General features: G+C 42.7%; 1 protein-coding gene and 1 long non-coding RNA gene across 2 annotated transcripts; one reads left to right on the forward strand and one right to left on the reverse strand.

Annotated features, from left to right (window-relative positions):
- Positions 1–249: 249 nt before the first annotated feature.
- On the reverse strand, positions 250–7569 carry LOC147652057 (uncharacterized). The gene is made up of 2 exons (XR_015288931.1): positions 7497–7569; positions 250–7251 (listed from the first exon to the last, which is right to left on the reverse strand). It is a non-coding gene; the product is annotated as an uncharacterized LOC147652057 (long non-coding RNA).
- Positions 7570–9003: 1434 nt separating this feature from the next.
- Positions 9004–21971, forward strand: LOC147652058 (endogenous murine leukemia virus Env polyprotein from Emv-2 locus-like). Its single transcript, XM_086896660.1, has 2 exons — positions 9004–13699; positions 18633–21971. The coding sequence occupies exon 2, from the start codon at positions 19426–19428 to the stop codon at positions 21085–21087; it is 1662 nt and encodes a 553-aa protein (XP_086752786.1). The 5' UTR covers positions 9004–13699; positions 18633–19425; the 3' UTR covers positions 21088–21971.
- Positions 21972–22356: the final 385 nt, after the last annotated feature.

Consider the following 22356-nt stretch of genomic DNA (forward strand, 5'->3'; position numbering starts at 1 on the left):
TAAAGTAACTCCATGACAGGAGGGAAAGCGGGATGAGCCACAGGCTGGGTGAAATAGGAGATACTGGGAGAAGCCATGGGTTGGAGAAAAGGATGGGGAAAAAAGTGGGGGGAAGTCATGTGATAGAGAAAACTGAGATGGGAAAAACAACAGAATAGGAAAAATCATGTGATGGAAGAAGCTTTAGGAGCAACTATGGAATGAACCATGGGAGAAATCATGGGATGTCTTAAAAACGAGATTCACTTAATAAATTATAAAAATAATTTAATATAAACAAAAGACAATTAGGAGACAAAAGAAATAAAGCAAAGGGTTAAAACGGCCGGGTGCCTTGGTGGGTTACCAGGAACACACCTGGTATCTCAGGAGTGTCCTTTTTATCCCCTCTTTGCTGTGAGAGGTTAATGCATATTCAAGCATGTCCCTTCCCTGGTTCCACCTTCTTGGATCATGTTATTTTCTGCTGGTCAGCATTATTTTGGAGTTTGGTTTCTTTTTTGCTGCAGATGGTCACTTGTTGATAAGGGTCCAGGCCCCTTATACGTCCTCAGAGAGCAGATGGGCTTCATATCTTTCCCCCTTGCCAACGTCCTGGTACCGGCTTTTTGGTAACAGTTTGCTCTCCATTTCCTGCTGCTGATAATAGCCTGTTTTCCACAGCTTGATCCTCCCATTGTCTTGCCTGTTGGAGTTATCTTGCCTTCTCCAGATGAGACATATCCTTACCATTCAGAATTCCTATCTAAGCCTGTAACTTGCTAAGAGAAAAGAATATAGTAAAAGCATATAATATATTTATCAGAATAATTGTGAAAAGCCAATATTTACAACATTAATTCACAACAAGCCCTCCTTTTATTTTTTTTATAAATCATTTGGCTTGAGCAATAATTCTTGTTTTCTAGCTTCTAGCACTCGTTCATTTTTCTCACAAATCAGTTTAGCTTTTTCCAATAGATCTTTCACATTATTTTGTTTTCCTAATACCATGATTTTTTTGTGCCATTCTAGATGTAGCCAATTTTGAGTCTGTAGGCATTACTACTATTTGCATGCCTTGCACTACTTTGGTGATTAGCCAAATTAAACAGGGGATTAAACAAGGAAGAAATATTAAACCAGCTGTAGCACTGCTACAAGGAGAAGAAACTTAGCTTCTTCTACTACTCTATCCCCAATATATTATCCCACCAGTTAGTGGTCATTACTGGTTTTCATTTTTGGACTGGCACATGGGCCATTTTTCTGATTTCTTTCGCGATATCTAGAACGGAATTTTTATTGTCATTGAAAACAACAATCTTATGTATTAATTTTCTCACAGAACACCCCTTCTTTTAGCCAATAAATAGTCTAAAGCCAGCTTATTTTGATATATTGCCGCTGTGGCTTTCATCACTGACTGGCTATTAATTCTATAGCTCCAGCTGTTTCACTGGTTATGATTTCTACAACAACTTGGAGTTTCATAATGCAAAAATTGGAGTTTGATATCGCCAACTTCCATCTTTTGCCCAAGAATGTTTCTAATATGCGTTCAGGGGCCATTTCTCATCTCCCCATTTTTGAGGTGCTCAAACTATTCCCTTTTATTTCTTTTTAGGACCTCAAAAACCAACACGCCCAACTAATTTCTGTCTTGTCCTGACAAAAAGAAAAATCCTAGCTGAATCATTCTCAGAGTACAATTCCCCTTCCATTGCGAAGGGAGCTTTGGGTATGTCCTTTTCTCACATATCCCAAAATAAGACCTCTGGTGCTTTCTAATAGTCATTTTTCTGTTGATTTTTATTTCCCCAAAATTTGACTATTTCCAGAGTAAGGATTTTTCCCTGTACTATTACACTGGAAGAATCTGGTTCTATTACTATGTACACAGTTTTTTTTTCTTTTACTTTCCTTTGGGTCTAATACCGAGTTGGTTTCTCTGGAACTTACTATGTACAAGTTTTATTACCAACTTTATACTTTTTACCAGGAGTATTTCTCACTTCATGAAGAAGTTTTCTCCATTTAATTGCTGTTTGAGCTTTGCTTACATGTCCTGACGTGAGGTTAATACAGGTCTAGGTTACTGTGTTGGCTTTATCTTTTCACTTACCATTTGCTCTCTTACCAAATCTTGGTTATTTCTCCTGGCAACAACTGTGAAGAAAATCCATCTTTTTCTCCTTTTTGGGCAGTTGTTTTCTAATCTGTTACTACTTGTTCCTAGATTTTCTGTAGTCTAATATTTTCCCTTTATGCATACAGGTACTTAATTTGGATGGGTTATAGCAGTGATTATTGATACTGGTGTGGGCAATAAGAAAGAAACCCCGGTGTCATTCCATGTAAAGCTTTTGATAGCATTTGTAACATGGCTTTGCTGGTCTCCCAGAAGGGAGAAGGATAAGTGACAGAAGAAGGAATAATAGGGGTCCAGTATGGCTTACACCCCCACCCATCCTGCCTATGAGGTTGCAGCTCACAGCAGGTGTTTTATATTCTTCTCGGTGGCGAGTTGTAGTGGTCAGTCTGGTCTTGCCCCCTATTTCCTTGTCACTTCCTCTTTTGTAATTTCCAAGCAAATTTCTTTTGACACCTTTTAACAGCAGTTTCCCACCGTTCCTCAGGTACTTCCCACTCAACACGCACTAGTAATTTCCCATCTGTAAAAAAAGTTATCATTTAAGTTATTCTTAATAGATTTGACACCTCACACTTCCTGCAATGAGAGGCTTAACTTTGTGGACTACAATACCTATTACTCTCTAATTTAAACACTTATATTTAATCCAGATAGCATGCCCTGTATTGGGATGATTTTAGACAATATATATGATGTGGCACTGATGGAAGTTGTGGTTCTCCCCCCTCCTTTATACAAATCACAGGCAAAAGTAAAAATATACGAGGATTTCTCAACCAAAACAGCCCCAGTCCTCCTGTTTGGAGTGGGAGTTTCCCCCCCAAGGTGGATATCAAAGTGTCCCAGAACTTATCCAGGCAGGACTTGAAACTACTGATACAGGCTTGGTCTTACTTCCCAGTTAGGTGTGATTCTTAGCTCATTCCTTGGATCAGTTCATTGCCGCCGGTCTCTGCTCAAGAGTACATTTGGTATCACTCAGTTTGGGTATTACAGTCCAGTCCTCAGCTCTTTTGATCTTATTGGTGTGAATCCAACTTCACTCTTTGGTCCAGATTGCAGCTTCTCTGCCTTAATTATCAGTAGTACCTGAAAACAATTTCTTAATAACACAGGGAGAATGAAAACGTCACATCAAAATTTTCCATCAGCGAAATTTATCAGTTAACATAGGAGCCAATCTCTTTCTGCGTGTTCAAATTAGTTAAACAAGAAAGGCTAGGTTAGTTTTGACTTCAAATAAATTACATTCATTACCTTTTTTACCTTTTGGTTACTATTTACTTGTTTAGCTTCACAAACTTCTTTTATCAGTTTCTTAGAACAAACCCCTTCCTTTTAACAACAAGAGTAAAAGAAAGAGAAGAAAAAAATAAGAGAAAAAAAAAGATCCTATTTCAAGAAATTAAACTCCTTGATGAGGTTTTCAGAATCTAACGAGCAAGATTACTTTTGCTTTGGTCTCATCATCCACCGGTCTGTTTCTCGGCCTTTGTTCCGTTCCTTTCCCATTCACAGCAGTTTTTCAGGCTGTCTCTCCCCCAACCCCTGCTGCCGCAGCTCTGGGCCGAGCAGGCTGTTTCAGCCGCTCGCTCTGCAGGGGCCCACTTGTGTCCTTGCCAGTCACTTGCTGACGTGCTGACCCTGGGGCAAAGCTCGTGTCCCCTCTTTCTCTGCTGTGCCGTCCCTTCACACACAGGACTGGCATTTTCAAACACCCTCAGCTCCCACCACAGCCGGGGGGGCAGAGCCCGGAGTCCACAGTGCTCTGGTCTGGGGCTCTGCTGGGCCAGCTCACTCCTCAGCGGCAAACCTCATCCCGCACCCCTCGAGACCCCAGCACAGACACGGTGGGTCCTGCTCCAGCAGCGCCACTCACGAACCGCGCTCTGCACCCTTCACATCGGGTGGGAGAGGACCGGGAGCCGCCACACCGGGCCCTGCTGTTCACCACTCACAGGGACCAGGTCCTGCTACAGCCGCTTTACATAAAAGCAATAAAACAACACCTAAACCTAGCAACTCCTAACCCAGCGCTCCAGATGCTCCTAACATCTCCTATTTCGGGCACAATTCTCATCTCTAATTGCGCTTGAAAGTTTTTCTCCCCACAAGCCAGTGCTCACTCTTCAGAGCCAACAAGACACTTCTCGCTCTCTTTCTAAAAATCTTTACAACTTTAATGAAAGGAAACGCAAACCTCTCTCTTTCTCTTTGCCACTTTTATCTCGCCACTCTTTACACCACATCCCTCCAGAATCTCCACTACACAAATTACTTTGCTTCAGAATCAACAACAAATTCTAACACCTCCTTTTGGGGACCCTCCCCAAAGTCATCAAAGGCGCTAGACACAGAGACCAGTCAGCTAGCTAGCTACTTTTACCAACTAAAACAAACTTGCAATTTCTATTTCTTCTGCCTTGAACAGATCTTCAGTCAAGCTAGAAATGAAGACACAGACTTCATTCTTCTCTAAGTTTTCTTCTACAGGTACAAAGGAGTCTATCTTCACACAGCTGCTTAATGTGAATAATCTCTAGTGTAACTTTTCTCATGACAAGATAGGTCAGGTCTTTTATTCTTACAGGCATTTAGATACATTGACAAGTTTCTGACAATACCTTTATGTTTCAACAGTACTTGCAGCTTATATACTATGAACAATCTATAGCAAGAACCAGTCTTACAATTGTTTTCGAACTCTTCTTTCACAAAATAAGACTCATCTCTAAATTAACACATGTACTTATTTAAATAGACCAAGTTTAGAGTCTCCACAATCCTCTTCTTAATTCGAAACACCAACAATCTTAATTTTAATCTTTAAACTGGGTCCACTTCTGCTTTTGTAATAAGCACAGCTGCAAAACAACACAAGCACTCCTAGAGACATGTGCACTCTCTTGGCAAATTCAAAAGAACAAGAAATCATGGCAGTTCTGAGCCTGATCTTCAGCTAAACACACTATCACAATAACTCCTTAGCAATCATCAGAGAGATGATCAGCATTTCATATCGTGAAGAGAGACAAAATAATTTTCAGCAGCAGTAAAAAGATTTACAACAATCCACAGGATTTTGCTTTTAGGCTGACACCAGGTTCTGCTGTTAAGAACCATGGGCTGTGCCCATCAGCACAGAACACAAACAACATTAGGGTTAACAGCTCTAACACTTATTGACAACCTGATAAGTTTTCACCTCAAGAAGTGAGTACTATGCAAATTACTGTAACTTGCCTTTAAAATTATAATCAACCACAAAATTCTACGATATTCACTAAAGTAAAGAAATTGGAAGGCATACTAAGAAATGGGTTTGTTTCTCTACAAAATAAATATTGCAATCACTCAAGAAAAAAAAAACAAACAGAGCTCATTTCTTTTCCATTTTCTCCCAGGATGCATACTCTTCCTGAAATCTCAAATTTTAAGCACCGACACAACTTATTGCTGCAGAAGCCCACAGCACCATCATACACGGAATTCTCTCAGAACCTGGTAAAACAAAGGCTTGCAACTTGCAGCTCCCTTGGTTTGGAGCTGATACCATACGCCAGTACTGCTCCATATCTCGCTCACACATCTGGCTAAGAAAAAGCTCTCTGAGACAGTTTTGACACCAGTCCTTACTCCCGAAATCACAGAACTTAATGTGAGGGGTCTCACAAGACCCCAGCATAGAAAACCTGGGTCCCAGAGGGACTCACCTGGCTCTCTCACCATTGGGCATGTTCCCGGCCTGTTTCACAGCTTCAGGAGGTTCCAGGAGTCACTGAGAGCTCCTCCGATCCCCCTGTGCCTGGAGCAGGGAACCCGAACCAGCATCTGTGGTTCAATCCAGCCTGCCTGCAGCCGCCTAAACACAGCTCTGCAGCTTGAGAGCTCCAAAATAAGTTTAAACAATCCAGGGGCACCAAGACTTAGAAGGCCCCTGCCCTCACTTTAATCAAAAGGGATGGGCTGAACTCATCCCCTCAGGGCACCCTCCGTGCCCTGATCTTATCAGGGTTTGGCCCGACTCACCGCCGGCTGGAGCTCCAGGAGTTCTCTTGCACTCCTGAGGCTGACCTGCCCCTCCGTCTCAATAGCTCGGCAGGGAGTAGCCCTGGGAGCACCATCTCCCAGGAAAACCTTTCACCGCCCGCTACAGTGGGGCAAAAAAACTTCTAAAAAAAAAAAAACCAAAAAACCAAAAAAAACCAAACAACTTCAAACGCTGAATCACATACCAGCTCACTAAAGCGACCCCTCCCCCGCAAGCAGCTCTTGTTGCCCAGGGTGGAGGAAAGGCACGGAGGGACCATCACCACTAAAGATAACCTTGGCTTTGCTCTGAGACCAGAGCTGCTATCCCGCCGAGAACAGATTTGATACAACACCCCTGCGGCTCCTGGGCTACAAGCCCCAGTTCTGGTTTGCCCCCACCATGGGCTCCAAGACAGGAGCTCGCAGGGAGGAAGTGAATCCCTCCATGTGTCCCCACCGTGATCCAGTCCCTGTGGAAGCACTGACCCGTGTTCACTGTTACTCCAGCACAGCACAGAAAACCTTTCCTCTTTAACAACACAATTCCAAAAAAAAACCCCACAAACTTCAATGCAACAATCACACCTATTTACGCATTCTCACATCTGTTCATTCAACTCCACCCAGTCACAGCAAGACAATAAGGTGCTCTTTACTTCCCTTGTTAATATCCGCCCATGGGCGCTGTAATATGTCAAATATCCCAAGTTTCTTGGATTATTCCTCAATTTGGCAGTTTTAAGTCCAAATTTCTTGGATTTAATCCTCAACTTGACAAAGTTTTAGAGAATCCACATTTTACTCTGTTTTCCCAGTGGATTGTGCCAGGAAAACCTTGGGCTCCCTTTCCCGAGGGGCTCACCCCTCCCCTGAGACCCAGTCCCAGTAACCCGGGGGTATCTTGCAACCCCCGCTTCCCGCTCCCCCAAAGATTACTTACAATCCGTCTTCTTCTTTGGGTCTTCGTGCACAAGAATTATGGAGCAAAAATACCGCGGTTTTATGGAGCCTTTTTTCCCCTTTCCTTTGCTTTATTTCTCTCCTTCTTGTCCTCGGGGTTTTGACCTGCAGCCGCTTGGTCCACGCTAGGAGAAACAGAATGGGATCTGCTGAACTCAGCAGGGGCGCGCCTGTTTCCCCGTTCTGGATCTCCGGTGGTCCTAGAGGTGAGGTGCTTATCCTGGACGAGCCCCCAAAAATTCTTAAAAACGAGATTCACTTAATAAATTATAAAAAGAATTTAATATAAACAAAAGACAATTAGGAGACAAAAGAAATAAAGCAAAGGGTTAAAACGGCCGGGTGCCCTGGTGGGTTACCAGGAACACACCTGGTATCTCAGGAGTGTCCTTTTTATCCCCTCTTTGCTGTGAGAGGTTAATGCATATTCAAGCATGTCCCCTCCCTGGTTCCACCTTCTTGGATCATGTTATTTTCTGCTGGTCAGCATTATTTTGGAGTTTGGTTTCTTTTTTGCTGCAGATGGTCACTTGTTGATAAGGGTCCAGGCCCCTTATACGTCCTCAGAGAGCAGATGGGCTTCATATCTTTCCCCCTTGCCAACGTCCTGGTACCGGCTTTTTGGTAACAGTTTGCTCTCCATTTCCTGCTGCTGATAATAGCCTGTTTTCCACAGCTTGATCCTCCCATTGTCTTGCCTGTTGGAGTTATCTTGCCTTCTCCAGATGAGACATATCCTTACCATTCAGAATTCCTATCTAAGCCTGTAACTTGCTAAGAGAAAAGAATATAGTAAAAGCATATAATATATTTATCAGAATAATTGTGAAAAGCCAATATTTACAACATTAATTCACAACAGATGGAAAACCATGGAAAACAGTATGGGAAAAAGCAATGAGAAAAACCATGGGAAAGACCATGGAAGAAGCCATGGGATGGGAGAAACCATGTTAAAAACCATGGGATGGGGAAAAAACATATGAGAAACCTCAGGAGAAACCATGAGAAGAAATGCCCCATCCCTGACCCTTGGTGACAGAGACAGGGATTCTGTTCCCTCCACCTGCCCTTCACTTTTTTCCTCAGTGAGCCCCTCAATCATTCCCAGATCCACTTTGCATCTAAAACCCCCTTTTCCCTCATTTTTCCTTCCTTTTATGGATGCATCCCAAGACCTCTTCCCAGATTTCACAGGATTCGTCCTCAGTGCAAGTGTGCTCACAGCAGGAGAGATCCTGGCCAGGGACACAGGTGCAATGGTGCTGGCAGTGATCTTGGAAAAGCAGTTCATGGGGCCACAAGGAGGGAGATGGGAGAAAGGGAAATCCATGAAAATAGGGGATAAAAAGAAAAAGATGCAGAAAAAAGGACCTAAGGGCAGAAGAATAGGGAAAATAGTGAAAAAATTGCAAGGCAAAGGGATGTACATGTATACCTTCTCTACAAATAGGGAAAAGGGGGGAAATGCAAGAAAAAACCACATAAATGTATAAAAATAGGGGGGAAATGCTGAGGAAAAAACATAAGAAAAATGGGAAAAATGCAGAAAAATAAATGCAAATGCATAACACAGGAAGAAATACAGGCAAGAATAAAGATATAACTGCCTAAAAGTAGGGGAAAAGAAAGGCAAATGCAGGGGAAATATGACATAAAAATAGGGGATGAAAAGGGGGAAAATTCTGGGAAAATGAGACAGGAAAAATAGGGAAAATAAAGGAAAGAAAGGTGTAAATTCATAATAATAAGGAAAATGGGGGAAAATTAATTTTTAAAATGTAAATACATTAAGCCGGGGGAAAAAAAAAAAAGAAAACATCAAGAAAACAGAGGCAAATGCATAAAAGTATGAGAGAAAGGAAAGCATCTGAGGGAAAAATATAGGTAAGGACATAGAAACAAAAGAAGGAAGAAGGTAAAGATGGAAAAAGGAAGCAAATGTATAAAAAAAGGGGAAAAATGAAGGGAAGAAAGACATATATGCCTAAAAACAGGAGAAAAGGCCAGGAAAACTACCTTATAGTATTCCCTATCCCTAAAGGATCCACAGTACTCCCAGGAACACATCTGTGTCCATCTGACAGAGCCCTGATCACACTGGCAGCCATCAATGCATGTCTGGGGACAGGTGTTACCAAAAGAAAAGTTAGGGGGAGTACAGCCTGGGCTTAGAGATGGGCTGAAGTGTCCTTTCCATCAAGGAAATCCAATTTCCAGCACAGGTGTTGGCGCAGGTGTTGGTGCAAAGGGAGTTGGGAGCTGGGCAGGTGAAGGCTGGAATTTTCATGGAATCATAAATTGAGTTGTATTGGAAGGGACCTTAAAGCTCCATTCCATCACCATCATCCCATGTTCTGTGTGTCACCACTGTCACCCAGACCCAAGCAGGGAACATTCCCCACCTGTGCCCCCCCCCACTCCAGTATTACCTGGAGATCTTTCTAACCCCAAACAGGGGACATTTGTGCCTGTGTCCTCCCAAACTCACGGCAGAAGGATGGTGTCCTCCAAACCCTCACAGTGACTCTGGCATCTTGGAACATGTTGACATAGCTCTGGATACTCTGTCACAGGACATGTGTGTCCCCTCCCATCATACAGAAGTCATGTATGCAGGACTAGGAATACGATATGGGGTTGATGATATGATGGCAGGAGCCAAAGGGACTTTTGGGGGCCATGAGGAAGCCACAGCAGTTGAGTTTTTGGAGTACTGCCACTTTCTCCTCTGTGCAGGTGGGACACATCCTTGGGACAGGTGTCATCACAGGGTGTACCTGTTGTTTTCCATGCAGATCCAAAGGATGCTGCATTTGTAGCCAGTTGGCCACTGGAGAGATGGAAATCATCATTATGTTGGCCATTGTAGTTGCCACCAAGGCCACAGAGGTGCCCCAGGTAGGTCTGGGAGACTGTGACCATCATGTGCTAGATGAGGTTATAGTGGACAATGAGGCCAAAGTCAGTGTTGGAGCAGGACACCTGACCCATGTACCTGGACCTGGACCTTGCTCAGGATGGTGGGGAGGTGGTGGGAGGTGGAATCCACCTACAGTAGAGAAGGAAGAGTCTTCCAGTGAGGAGGTGGGACCAAAAATTTGGGGAAAACCCCTTCCAAACAATATTCTGACAGATTTGTGAATCCCACTTGGAAGGAAAAGTTTGGATGAGGATGGATCAGTCTTGGAGATGCGATGAGGGCTCCCTTCATGAAGGAAACACAGTTTTGCAGTTGACTGAGGTACAAAAAAAAACCAGGGGAAACACCTTCCCAAAGTTTTAATGCATTTATGTATCTTGCTTAGAAAGAAAAGTTAGGGGGAGTATGCACTGAGCTTAGAGATGGGCTGAGGTGTCCCTTCCATCAAGGAAATCAAATTTTGGGGGGGGGGGGGGGGGAATCCTATGAGATTTGGAACATAAAGTGGCACCTTACCATGGCATCTGCCCCTTTTCCTTGTTTCAAGGTCAAGGTGACCTCACAGACTTCCACAGACAATGCTTGGATCCTGGAGACCTTCCCCTTCTGCCGTGTCTCCTTCAGGATTGTGACAATAAATGATGTCACATAGTCATCTGTGCAGGTCTGGGAGAGGACATAGGAACAAGTACCAGTGATGTTTTGATACCATCAAAAGTGACATAGGTGCTGTCACCTGTGGCCACACAGGTGTTGGACATCTGAGTGGGACACTGGAAGACACCACTGATGACCTTCCTAAGGCTACCATTGGGACAGGAAGTATTTTGGCATTCCAAAGTGCCACCAGTGAGGAACTGGCACATCTCCTGCTCTGTGGGATAGAATGTCTCCCCCTCTTTGTAGTAGACTCCATGGTGGCTGCAGCCACAATGGGACATGGGGACACACTCATTGTCCCTAAGCATGAAGCTGTCCTGACGTGCAGCCCTCACTGTACTGCCCTGGGCATGCGGTAGAGTCAGTGCCAAAGGTGTGCTGGCAGGTGTGGGAGCAGAGCTCATAGGAGCTGTTGGAAGGAAATATCTGCTAGGAGGCGATGGGATTCATGAGGAACCAGGAAATTCCAAGACAAATCCTGGAAGTTTCCTGGAATTGAGGTGCGAATTTCACTAAATACAGTGAATTTTTAGCCCAATTTCATGGCAAACCCTCAATTTTCCTCCCTGTGGGCATGATGAGAGGCATCATCAAATGATGATCCAATGATTATCTGATGATGAGCCAAAGATCATCCATAACGTATATCTCAGCCCATTACAATAGGAATTCTTGCTGCTAAACCACCCAATTTCCCATATTTCCATGGAGAAAAAGGTATCACTCCCTCAAAGAATGACTTCAAACTGGGTCCTCAAATGACCTCCAGGCTGGACCCGTCTAACCCAATTCCACTATTTTTGGTATTTTTTTTGGTGGTTCTCCTTTTAAATTATCCGTTTTTTAGCCAACACCCGGAAATTTGAAATTTTGGGAGGGTAAATTATTTCAGATGAGACAGCTTCTTCCTTAGGAAGGGTTTATTTTGCGTGGATTATGAGATCAACTGTTGGGGGTTAGGAGTCCTTTTTTTTTTTTTTAGTTCTGGCTTCCCCGTGGAATTTTTACCCATTAGTTGTGGGGACAACCTAACTGTGGGTACTTGGTGGGTGCTTGACAAAAGACAAAGAGTTCGGCTGGGCCCAGGAGGGGAAGGGGCAGGAAAAAAGGAGGGTGGGGACAGTTTGGTGGCTTCTTCAGCTTCAGAGAAGGACACTTTGGGCACGGAGCTGCTGTGGTGGGGAGAAGGGAATTTCACCATCACCCAGATGGAGCTGCTGCTTCTTCTCCTTCTTCCCTCTTCGTTGGTGGCCTTGCACCCCCTGTCCTGCCGGGACGTGTGGCAGTGCCAGCCACCACCACGGAGCTGCTGATCCACCTCAGCCACCGGCCCAGGATCTCAGCTCATCCCTGCTGTTCCACCTCAGCCACCAGCCCAGGATCTCAGCTCATCCCTGCTGATCCACCTCAGCCACCAGCCCAGGATCTCAGCTCATCCCTGCTGATCCACCTCAGCCACCAGCCCAGGATCTCAGCTCATCCCTGCTGTTCCACCTCATCCACTGCCCCAGGATCTCAGCTCATCCCTGCTGTTTCCAGCCGACTGTTCCTCAGAGCCCTGCAGGAGCACTGGGACTGCCCGCCCGAGGGGTTTGTGAAGCAAAGCCTCTCCTCCATCCCTTCCCGTCTCAGCTGAGAAAGCTGTCATGGGGTCCCTGATTCTGTTTTCTTGCTAACGCTGTAGATATTGTTGTTTGTTTGCCTGGTTATACCAGTAAAGGACTGTTATTCCTATCCCCAGATCTCTGCTTGACAGCCCCTTGATTTCAGAATTATAATAATTCAGAGGGAGGGGGTCTACATTCTTTCATCCCAAGGGAGGCTCCTGCCCTCTCTAGCAGACACCTGTCTTCTAAAACCGAGACACTGTTTTAGTTGTTTGTAGATGGAAACTGAATGATCAGTAAGATTCAAACAGCACATGCCTTCAAACTCTTCACAACCATGTCCTTGAGCTAAGAGCAAGAAGTCAATTGCAGCTTAATTTTGCAATACTGCATGATGTACACTACTCACATCAGCTGAAAGTTCACTTAACATTGGGGATGTTAAGTTCAGCTCTTTCCTGGTCCAACAAGCTAGCCTTTTTAGAGTTGACAAGCCTTTAGCAGCAGCTGCTTCTGGAGTAAAAAAGTAGGCTAGACATATTATACCATGACCCCAACATCTCTAACATCATCACATTGTAATTCATCTAGGCTTCACTTTGACGGTCTGATGTTTTTATTTTACCAGCTATATTCAGCAATTGGTGTAAGTTTGGATGGAACAAAGTAAGTTTCCTGTGATAGATAGAAACTCTTTTGTTCGCCTAAATATATAGATATGATAGAATGCTTTGCGAAATTGTACTTTAGATATGAAGTTGAAAAAGGGGTTTGAAGGCCACTAACTCGCTGAAGTTAGCATAATAAATAACAGCCTAGCAGAAATTCCTGGAACACTAGGACAAGATAAACTTGGAGAGAGAAACAGTGAGAAAAGGTCAATGGAACAGGAGTGAGGAAGACTTGAAGCCTCCCTTTCTACGACCACAAGAAGGCAGAGAAAGACCATCTAATGACCAGAGACGCATGCTCAGAAACGCCGGAGGAAAGCCACATCACCAGGAGGCCGAAACAAATAAAAGGACGAACACGAAAGCGGGAAGCGCGGCAGCCTGTGGGGAAGGGGTTTCTCCTCCTCCTCCCTGCCGCCCGGCGCTGACTTTGCTTATTGCTGGCTTGCTATAATCAATAAAAACCTATTCTTATATATATATCCTTTTAGTGTATTTATAACAAATTTGGTGCCCGTGACTCGGATACAATCTGCAGGACGGATTCTCGGTACCACCGGTGGGCGCCCCCGCTTTAATATTCAGCGGTCCGGAGGACCGGTTTCTGCCTCAGTTGTACCGACGAACCTAAAAGATCCAAGCAATAAGCAAAAGGGAGACCGGTCGACCCCTTAAAATCTGTGCACAGTGTCCGGACGAAGACGCAGGACGCGTGAGTATTACGAGAGCCGTTCGGTCGGGGTCGGGGTCCCGGAGTGTGGCGAGTGGTGTGTGTGTGAGAGGGGGACTGGCAGCCAGATTCCCCAAGCGAGAGCGGACCCTCAAGTAGTGTGGTTCCCATTGGCCCGCGAGGGCGTGGGCCACAAACGAGGGGAAGCGAGAGCGGCTGTGTGATTGAAGGCACTCCGGAAGAATGGGACAGGGGAAGAGCAAGCAACCTGTATCCATTAAGCTCCCACCGGTACCTAGAGATAGTCCGTTGGGTTTTATATTAGAGAATTGGGAGCATTTCCCCGGAACAGAAAATAAGGATAAGGCAAAAATGATTCACTATTGTGTAGAAGTATGGGGAGGAAAGGAAATTTCAAGGAATGTATTTTGGCCTGTATTTGGATCAACTGAAGATTGGGTTAAACAAAAGTTAAATTCATGGGTAAGAAAAAAGATTCCCTTTAACCCAGAGGAAAGTGCTTATGCAGAAATCTGGGTAGTGAATCCTGAGGCTTTTATATTTAGGCTGACAGAGAATTTGGGGGAGGGAAAGGGAAAGAAAAAGAAATCTCGAAAAGAAGATACTTTGATAATCCCCCCCCCTCCGTTTGCACCACCACTACCACCACCACTACCACCACCACTACCACCACCACTACCACCATCACCACCACAAGCTCTTCCTCCTCCCCCTCCAAACCCCGAGGAGGGGGATTTCGACCTGCCAGAGGTGGGGCCTGTTACCAGGAGTAGATTCAGAAGGAGACAGGAGAACCTGTTCCCATTAAGAGAGATGCCAATGGGTGGCCCCCAAGCTGGAATAGGGTTTATATCCATCCCCCTTAATTCGGGGGATGTCAGAGATTTTAAAAAGGAGATGGGGCATTTATTGGAAGATCCGTTGGGAGTTGCAGAAAGAGTTGATCAATTCTTAGGACCTAATATATACACTTGGGAAGAATTACAATCCATTTTGAGTATTTTATTCACGGCAGAAGAGAGAAACATGATTAGAAGGGAGGGAATGCGTATCTGGGATGCTCAGCATGCCCAGGGACCACTGGCTGATGTAAAGTGGCCCCTCCAAAATCCCCATTGGGATCATCAGAATCCAGCCCATAGAGTACACATGCAGGATTTAAGAACTATTATAATCCAGGGAATTAGGGAGGGTCATAATATTAATAAAGCATTTAATGAGAGGCAGAAGAAAGATGAAACTCCTACAGAATGGTTAGAGAGATTAAGAAAAAATTTTCAATTATATTCTGGAATGAATCCAGATACTCAATTGGGACAAGCATTGCTTAAAACACAATTTGTGGCAAAAGCCTGGGAGGATATTCGGAGGAAGATAGAAAAATTGGATGGGTGGCAAGATAAAAGTCTGGATGAACTTTTGACAGAAGCACAAAAAGTGTTTGTTAGAAGAGAAGAGGAGGCTCAGAAGCGGCAGATTAAAATGATGGCGGCTGCTGTAAGAGAGAGTAAGGATCAAACATGGAAAGGGAAACAACAGAGACCAATTAGGGATTCAAAGGAACAACAAAATGATAAGACTTGTTTTTACTGTGGAAAGAAAGGACATTTTAAAAGAGAATGTAGGGTAAGGATTAAGGATGAAAAGATGTTCAAAGAAGATTAGGGGAGTCAGGGGCTCTTCTTTTTAGGGACCCAAGACCACCAGAAAGAGCCCTTGATAAAGCTAAAAGTGGGTCCCCAGCACCAAGAAGTAACCTTCCTGGTGGATACTGGAGCTGAGAGATCAACCATTCAGCTTTTACCTATAGGATGTAGTATATCTAAAGAAACTGCCACGGTAGTGGGAGCAAAGGGGGAACCCTTTGAAGTGGGGGTTATTAAAGATGTCATAATAGAATCAGAGTCAAAGATTGGGGTGGGAAATTTTTTGTTAGTACCAGAAGCAGATTATAATTTGTTGGGACGAGATTTAATTATTGAATTGGGGATACATTTAGATGTAGTTGATAGGGAGTGGAAAATAAGATTATGTCCTTTAAGAGTGGAAGATGAAGAAAAAATAAACCCAGAGGTGTGGTATACACCTGAGAGTGTGGGACAACTGAAAATAACCCCATTCTCGGTCACTATTAAAAACCCAGAAATTCCAGTCAGAATAAAACAATATCCCTTGCCACTTGAGGGACGAAGAGGGTTGAAACCGGAAATTGATAGATTGTTAAGCAAGGGACTATTAGAACCATGTATGTCACCTTTTAACACACCCATACTGCCAGTAAAGAAGCCAGATGGGACTTATCGTTTAGTACAAGATTTAAGAGAAATTAACAAACGTACAGTAGCACGGTTCCCCGTAGTTGCAAATCCGTACACGTTACTAAGTAAGTTGGGGCCTGACAGTTTGTGGTACAGTGTTATAGATTTAAAAGATGCATTCTGGGCCTGCCCTCTGGATGAGGCTAGTCGAGATTATTTTGCATTTGAATGGGAAGATCCGGATACGGGGAGGAGACAACAACTGAGATGGACAGTATTGCCCCAGGGATTCACGGAATCCCCCAATTTATTTGGGCAAGCATTAGAACAGGTTTTACAGGATTATCAAATAGACCCGGGAGTGACCTTGATACAATATGTGGATGATTTACTTTTAGCTGGGAAAGAAGAAGAAGACGTAAGGAGGGAGAGTATTAAGTTATTAAACTTTCTGAGTTTAAAGGGATTGAAAGTATCTAAAACAAAGCTCCAGTTTGTTGAAAAAGAAGTAAAATATTTAGGTCATTATCTGAAGGAAGGAAAAAAAAAGATAGATCCTGAGAGAGTACAAGGAATTTTATCATTACCAATTCCAAAAAAATAAAAGGCAGGTACGTCAAATCTTGGGATTAACAGGATACTGTAGACAGTGGATTGAAAATTATAGTGGTAAAGTTAAATTTTTATATCATAAATTGACACAAGAGGGATTAATGAAATGGAGTTTAGAAGATACAGAAAAATTTCAGGAGCTAAAAGAGAGTTTAATTCATGCTCCTGTTTTGAGTCTCCCAGATTTAAAAAGACCTTTTTATTTGTTTGTAAATGTGGAGGATGGAATTGCCTTTGGAGTCCTGACTCAAGAGTGGGCAGGGAAAAAGAAGCCGATAGGGTATCTATCAAAGATCTTGGACCCCGTGAGTAAAGGCTGGCCAACTTGTCTACAAGTAATAGCAGGATGTGCCCTGCTGGTAGAGGAAGCTAAGAAAATTACCTTTAATAGCAATCTGAAGGTAATGTCCCCCCATAACATTCGGGGGGTGTTACAACAAAAGGCGGATAAGTGGATTTCAGATGCTAGACTTTTAAAATATGAAGGAATTTTAGTTGAAGCCCCAAACTTAATATTAGAAACCACCACTTTACAAAATCCGGCTGCATTTTTGTATGGAGAACCCGAAGGAAAATCCCTGATACATGATTGCATAACTACAATTGAGGAACAGACCAAAATTAGACCTGATTTAGAAGAAGAGGAATTGGAAAGCGGAGAAAAGTTATTTGTGGATGGATCCTCCAGAGTAATAGAAGGAAAGAGGAAAACAGGCTATGCAATAGTAAGAGGACCTGATTTGCAAGTCCTAGAATCAGGTTCATTAGATAAATCTTGGTCAGCCCAAGCTTGTGAATTGTATGCAGTATTAAGAGCATTGAAATTATTAGAAGGGAAGGAGGGGACAATATATACAGATTCCAGATATAGTTATGGGGTGGTGCATACATTTGGTAAATTGTGGGAAGAAAGAGGTTTAATAAATTCCCAAGGAAAAGATTTAGTCCATCAAAAACTCATAATTGCAGTATTAAAGGCCCTGAGAGGGCCCAAAAGGGTGGCAGTGGTTCATTTGAAAGGACATCAGAAGGGAATGGATTTGAGGAGTAGGGGAAATAATGCTGTAGATCAGGAGGCAAAACGGGCGGCATTACGGACAATGGTCCTAAAAGAAAAAGGGGGGCATGAAGAAATTATGGAACATAAAGATAGTGGTTTAAGAAGTAAATTTACTGAGGGAGAGAGATTAAAACTCCCAGAGATAGGGGCGGTAGAAAACTCAGAGGGGAGATGGTTCCTTCCAGATGGCTGGGAAGTACTACCAAAAGCCATAGCTCAAAGAATATTAGAAAAAATACATCAAAGGACACATTGGGGAGCACAAGGACTAATAGACTATTTTGCAGCAAAGTATATGAGTACAGGTATTCGAGACTTAGCTAAGCAAATTACTAGAAGCTGCCTCCCATGTTTAAAAGCAAATAGGAAGAATCTTAGAAAATTACCTTATGGAGGGAGACCCTTGGCAAAAAGACCCTTTGCAAATATTCAAATTGACTTTACAGAACTACCAAAGGTAGGGAGACTTAAATATCTCCTGGTCTTAGTGGATCACCTCACCCATTTTGTAGAGGCTTTCCCTACATCTAGGGAAACTTCACGAACAGTTGTAAAGGTGTTATTGGAAGAAATAATTCCCAGGTACGGGGTACCAGAGACAATAGATTCTGACAAAGGTCCCCATTTTACATCAAAAATAACTCAAGAGGTGTCGGAGGCATTAGGAATAAAGTGGGAACAACACACCCCTTGGCACCCTCAAAGTTCTGGGAGAGTAGAAAGAATGAATGGGGAAATAAAAAAACAACTTACTAAATTGATGATGGAAACAAAACTATCATGGGTCAAATGTGTTCCACTAGCCCTTCTAAATATTCGAACTCAGCCAAGGGCAGATTTGGGAATTTCCCCTTTTGAGATGTTATATGGGATGCCTTATAATACAGAAGAAGTTCAAACACATCCAAATGTGAGTGACCAATATATCAATAAATACTTAATAAAATTAATGAAGTATAAGAAGGCATTATGGGAAAAAGGAATGCTAGCTCAAAGACCACCATTGGATTTTATATTACATCAGGTACAACCGGGAGAGTGGGTGCTGATAAGAAGTTGGAAAGAGAATCCCCTAACACCGAAGTGGGAGGGACCATATCAAGTCCTGCTAACAACTGATTCTGCAGTCCGAACCGCTGAAAAAGGATGGACACATGCAAGCCGAATTAAGGGACCTGTGGAGCCACCAAAAACAAACTAATAATTAGAAAGTGATTAGCCCAGCTGGGGACCTGAGACTTAAAATGATATCTGAAAATTATTAATCTGTATAGAGACTTATGAATAGTAAACTCCATAAAGGTTTTTATATAGAATATAAGATATCCTCATCTAGTAGTGAGGAAATATATAATAGAAATGTTAAAATAGGTTATGCTGTATGTCAGAATTGTTACCCTTTTGTTTGTTTTAAATGTATAGTATGTGAAGAACATTGGTGGACCCACTGTCATAGAGGCTATCCACCGAGAGGGGTGTGTAGATTTTGCTACATTGCCCAGAGAAGACTCACTGATTGGGCCTTAAGAAACAAAACACAGGCAGGGGAATTTGAAAAAGGATCAGAAAAAGTGGTGGGCCACTTACTCAAAAGGAGTCAATCCCTTGTATTATTGCTACCATCCAAACGGATCTGCACCTTTTGTAATAAATATAGTGGCTGGGTTGTGCAGACGGAGGCTTCAGGAATTGAGGTGTGATACTCCTTTAGTAAAACATAGAAATTGGGAAAAATATATATACAAAGAAAGAATAAAAAAAAAAAAAAAAAAAAAAGAGTAATCTCCCTCCTGAAGAATACTCTTGCTGCCGAGAAGATGGTACACCCCGTGGCCCGAGGCAACCGGGTCGACGACGGGAGAGGCAGAGGAGTAATAAACTGTGGAGGGAAACACTCCAATATACACGGGACCAAAAGGTCATGGTCCTGGAAATGCCACAAGAATGGGAATGAGACAACCCAGCAAAGTAAATTATGGGAAGCCAAAACTAGAATTTTACAAGAAAAAAGCCTCTATTATAGCAAGGGAAACCAATGCTCATTAAAAGGGTCAGTAACATTTATAATTTTAATTAGTATATTTAACCTTTGTTTAAGTAAGACACATGAACCCTTTAACTGGTCCTTAATTCGATGGGAGGACCAGGTTATTATACAATCACAAATTACCTCTGGAGCCCCTAGCTTTCAAGTTACATTAGATTCTCTCATTAAGTGGAAGGGTATTAATTATTTCCCACCTGGTCATAAGGTATTATACATGTGCCCAGCTTCTAACCCAGGCAGAGGATATTGTAATTATCCCGGAGAATTTTACTGTAAATATTGGGGCTGTGAAACAATTTCCATGGGATGGCAAGTACAGAACCCAGATAAGTATTTAAAGGTCGAACGGGGTCCACACGGATGTGTAAAACCTTGGATAGGCCCCTCAGGGGAGATAACATATATTGGAACTTGTAAATTTCACTATATAAATATTACAGAATCCCAAGATCCTGGGTGGTTATTGGGAAGAACCTGGGGTCTCAGAGTATGGGAACCGGGAAGAGATCGGGGGGTGCATATACTCATAAAGAAAGAGGTAGTTCCCCATGACTCGGGATCTGTTGGACCAAATCCAGTAGTATGGGGAGTAGAAGACCCTAAAATAAAGGATCAGAATAACCATTCAGAAAAATTAGAAAATAACACCCAAGTATTAACCACGGTAGAGACACCCCAAGAGTATGGAAATGAAGCTCTTTGGAAAATTCTGCAAGCTACTTTTAGAGTATTAAATGATACACATCCAAATTTAACTAGAGAATGTTGGTTATGTTATAACATTAACCCACCTTTTTATGAAGCTATAGGCTCTATAGCAGAACCAAAAAGAGTAAATGGTACCAATCCTGCTGCTTGCTTATGGAAATCGGGGAGGGAAAATACCCCAGGAATAACATTATCTCGAGTCACTGGAAAAGGGAAATGTGTGGGAAATGTGCCCCTAGATAAGAACTATTTATGCCAAACAAAAATACAGATTAATGACCCTCGCAAGCCAGCTCAGTGGCTGATTCCAGCACCTAATACTAAATGGGTTTGTAATACTTTAGGAGTAACGCCATGTGTTTCTATAACAACTTTTAATGAAACCTATGAATTCTGCATACAGGTTATAATAGTTCCCAGGATTATTTATCATTCTGAAGAATATGTGTATACACAATATCAAAACTCAGAACATCATTTAGTGAAGCGAGAACCCCTCACAGCACTAACAGTAGCTGTATTGCTAGGCATAGGAGGGGCTGGATTAGGAACAGGTGTAGCATCTTTAGTAAATCAACACCAGGGGCTCAAAGAGCTTAGAATTTCAGTAGATGAAGATTTAAGAAGAATTGATAAATCTATAAAAGATCTCACAGACTCCCTAGACTCACTGGCTGAAGTAGCCTTACAAAATAGAAGAGGATTAAATTTATTATTTTTATGACAAGGAGGTCTTTGTGCTGCCCTTAAAGAAGAATGTTGTGTATATGTAAATAAAAGTGGAATAGTAAGAGAGAGACCATGGCTAAATTACAGGAAGGACTGGAAAAGAGGAAAAAAGAACAAGAAATGCACCAAAACTGGTATGAATCTTGGTTTAATTATTCCCCCTGGTTAACTACTTTGTTATCCACCATAATGGGGCCCTTAATTCTATTAATTTTAATACTTACTTTAGGCCCTTGCATTCTCAATAAAATTATTAATATCGTAAAAAACAAGTTAGAAGCAGCACACATTATGTTAATACATGCCAAATATGAAGCTTTAGAGGGAGAAGAAACAGAAGATTATCTAGAATTAAGTAGAAAAGAACTACAAAGATTCAGCGAACAAAAGTAAAAAAATAGAAAAAGGGGGGTTTGTGATAGATAGAAACTCTTTTGTTCGCCTAAATATATAGATATGCTTTGCGAAATTGTACTTTAGATATGAAGTTGAAAAAGGGGTTTGAAGGCCACTAACTCGCTGAAGTTAGCATAATAAATAACAGCCTAGCAGAAATTCCTGGAACACTAGGACAAGATAAACTTGGAGAGAGAAACAGTGAGAAAAGGTCAATGGAACAGGAGTGAGGAAGACTTGAAGCCTCCCTTTCTACGACCACAAGAAGGCAGAGAAAGACCATCTAATGACCAGAGACGCATGCTCAGAAACGCCGGAGGAAAGCCACATCACCAGGAGGCCGAAACAAATAAAAGGACGAACACGGAAGCGGGAAGCGCGGCAGCCTGTGGGGAAGGGGTTTCTCCTCCTCCTCCCTGCCGCCCGGCGCTGACTTTGCTTATTGCTGGCTTGCTATAATCAATAAAAATCTATTCTTATATATATATCCTTTTAGTGTATTTATAACATTTCCCAAGATAACAGGGTCCTCCATATGGACTAGCAGGAATTCCATTCCATGCTCTATCTCCACAGATTAATATTGAAGTAGGTAATAGCCTTGGTGATTGTCCTGTGAGATTGCACCGTGAATAAAAAGCTTTACTTTCAGTGTCAGTAATGAGATCAACTATAGGGTTAACTGTAGCCCAGTGTTGCATTACTTTGTTGGAATGGCTTTTTGTTGGGGGCTCAAATATTATCCATCCACCTGAGGTATTGGTGGAGCCTAACAAATCCAATTCTTCTGGGGGCCCTATGGTAACATTGAGAACTTCAATAATTTTTGCTTGCCAGCAGGCTTCAAGTTGTCTTGACATGAAGCCAA

Source organism: Cyanistes caeruleus, chromosome 7 (assembly GCF_971803275.1).
Source record: "Cyanistes caeruleus chromosome 7, bCyaCae1.hap1.1, whole genome shotgun sequence".
NCBI classification, from domain to species: Eukaryota; Metazoa; Chordata; class Aves; order Passeriformes; family Paridae; genus Cyanistes; species Cyanistes caeruleus.